The following is a 2881-nucleotide window of genomic DNA, read 5'->3' as shown; positions in this document are numbered from 1 at the left end:
TTTTCTATCGGTAAAGAATTCACAAATAAGTTCGCGTTGTAAGTATAGTTTCTAAACCAACGGAGAATCCTTTCGTACAAAAGTTTGGTTGTCACAAGTAACAAAACCCAATAAAATTTATAACCGAAGTATTCAAACCTCGGGTCGTCTTCTCAAGGAATTGCAGGGAGGTGTGTTTTATTATTGGTTATGGAAAATAGTATTTTTTTGGGTTTTTAAATAGGTTGAACAAGAAAAGTAAATTGCAAGAAATTAAATTAATAACTAATAAAGCTCTCGGCAAGGTATGAGAACTGGAAGTCCTATCTTAGTTATCCTTATCAATTGTGATGAGAATTGGCTTTTGCTCCCACTTGGTCAACCTCTAACTATGAAAGTATGTTAAGTGGATAAATCAATTTGATTCCTCAAGTCCTAGTCAATTCCTAAGAAAAGACTAGAGTTAGGGGAATTCAAATCAATTAGCAAAGAATTCCAATTTTCAATCATCAGTTGAGTTTGATAACTCAAGTGTCACCTTACTCAACCAAAGCTAAGAGAAGCTAAATTAAAATCATAAATATGAAATACCTCAAATTGCAATAAATAGAAAATCAAATTAAACATGAGAATTCATAAACCAAATAGCAACATAAAGTAATCAACAAGGGAAAGTAAATAAACTAAAGTACTAGAAGAATTAAAAGTAGAAGAGAAAACTAAATAAGAAAAGCTAATCCTAAAATCCTAAAACCTAAGAGAGATGAGAGAGTCTCTCTCTCTCTAGAAACTACATCTAATCCTAAAATTGTGAATAATGAATGTTGTGTATATTGTTGCATGAATTGTTCTCTCACTTTATAGTCTTTAATCTGTGTTTTCTGTTCTTGATTTTGTTTATTTTTTCTTCTTCTTTTTGAAAGCTTGACGTGATTTTGGAGTAAAAGCAGTTTTCGTAGAAAACACGAACGAACTTTGAAAAATTTTGAGAGAGATTTAAAGTCCAGTAGCGATTTTGAAGTTGAAAAAGGAACATTATTTCATAATAAAGACGTGAATGAATGTTAAACGTTTTGAGAGTATGGACGCGTGTAATATACGCTTCTTTAATGAGATTGGATTTTTTTAATATTAAACTAGCTTGAATAGACTTGAATGAAAAATTATATGAATGTGTAGCCCAACTGTTTATTTTATTACCAAACATTTCCATATCAGAACATGCGAGCATTGACGCAAGGCAATAAATAAGCACAACACAACACAAAAAAATAAGTTAAAACTTCATTAAGGCCAAATAATCCATTATATATATTTGCAATTGACTCAGGGCGTTCGATCGGCGTTTAATTTATTCCATGTATGAACATCTTGCACACAACATTTTGCAACAGTTTAATTTTCCTTCTGATGACGAAATTGTATGTTGAAAATAATAGGCTAATCTTTTATCATCTGCGACGTGTTTTTCTTGCAGTTATGTGCGTGTCTTCATCTTCTAACTGGATCCCTTAATACACAGCCATTTTCGAACCATACATTGTATAGGAATTCAACCATTACCCTTTCAAGACATAATTAAACCACTATATTTTGATTCAATAAAATCCTATCCGTACCCCACAACCTGATTATGACCAAGTCCTAATCAAGTACATAAGTTCTTTAATTTTCTCTTCAATATCCTTACATGCCGGCCATTCTTTTAGTTTATTATTTTCCATACAAATATTCTTTACCCTTAGGAAAATTTAATACTGCGATATAAAGATAGATATTCTTTTCAGGTTTTTCCCAAACTCACACCATTATTATTCATACTCTTAATAATAATATAATTTGCAGCATGGCTAAAGGGTTCAAGCTGAAATTCAATATCCCTTTATTCCAAATGTGTCGTTCAAAAGACCCTTCCGCTTTCCCTGGAAACCCTGTAGTTCCTGCAATATACCGTCTTTCTCCGGTGAACCCTAAAGAGCATGACATTGGATACCCTTCAAGCCTGTTAGTACCTCCTCCGCCACCCTCCTCGCCGGAACACAGGGGTAGTAAGGTCTCTTCAAGAATCATGTCCTTACGCCAAATGTGCCGTGACGACCACCGCGACAAGCAAGTAAACACCAGAGGCAGGAGAAGCAACGTGGCGGTTGACAACGAAGAAGAAAGCGAGTCTCTAATTTCTTGCACCACAAGTTTCTCGGACGATTCTTATTCTCTCAAACCGGAGAGAGAGTTAGTTAGCAGCAGCAGTGGCAGCAGGAGGCACATGAGGAGGATAAGCAGCGTGAAGAAGGTTCAGAGAATGAGGTTCAACACTGCGAGATTAGAACTACCGGAAACAGAACAAGTGAAGAAGACAAAGACAAAGACGAAGACGAAGGTTGTGTCGACGGCATCAACCACAAGGATGAGGCGGAGCAGCGCGGAGGGGAAGGTGAGGGAGAGCTTTGCGGTGGTGAAGAAGTCGAAGGATCCGTATGAAGACTTCAAGAGATCAATGGTGGAGATGATAAGGGAGATGGAGATGCGTGATGCAGAGGATTTGCAGCAACTGCTTCAGTGTTTTTTGGCTCTGAACTCGAGGTGCTATCACGATGTGATTGTGCGTGCTTTCATGGAGATATGGCAAGAGATGTTCGTTATGAAGCCTGCGTCCTCCAACACCAAAGAGATCAATTGCAACTAGGAGAGTAACGTAGCAGGGGATCTGTGTTTTTTTGTTCTTGCATTGTATTTATTTTCTATTGCCTTGATTGTTGATTTTACATGTCTGTAACTGTTTGGCTTGATTTGTTTTCTTTGTTTTCTATATTGTAGACGTTTGTGATACGCATACGTGTATCATAAACTACATGTAATCAGGATGATGATTATTTGATTTCTGTATGAAAAAACAATAATA

At 36.2% G+C, this 2881-nt stretch overlaps 1 protein-coding gene across 1 annotated transcript; it reads left to right on the top strand.

Annotated features, from left to right (window-relative positions):
* Window positions 1-1825: 1825 nt before the first annotated feature.
* On the top strand, window positions 1826-2665 carry LOC107459976 (transcription repressor OFP7-like). Its single transcript, XM_016078294.1, has one exon. It carries the CDS (start codon window positions 1826-1828, stop codon window positions 2663-2665), a length of 840 nt encoding a protein of 279 aa, XP_015933780.1.
* Window positions 2666-2881: the final 216 nt, after the last annotated feature.

The sequence above is a fragment of the Arachis duranensis genome, chromosome 8, assembly GCF_000817695.3.
Source record: "Arachis duranensis cultivar V14167 chromosome 8, aradu.V14167.gnm2.J7QH, whole genome shotgun sequence".
NCBI classification, from domain to species: Eukaryota; Viridiplantae; Streptophyta; class Magnoliopsida; order Fabales; family Fabaceae; genus Arachis; species Arachis duranensis.
This window is presented reverse-complemented; position numbering and strand designations above follow the sequence as displayed.

Bases quoted from the DNA above. Each gene is read 5' to 3' on its own strand.
- LOC107459976 (XM_016078294.1), top strand. From the start codon at position 1,826: ATGGCTAAAGGGTTCAAGCTGAAATTCAATATCCCTTTATTCCAAATG.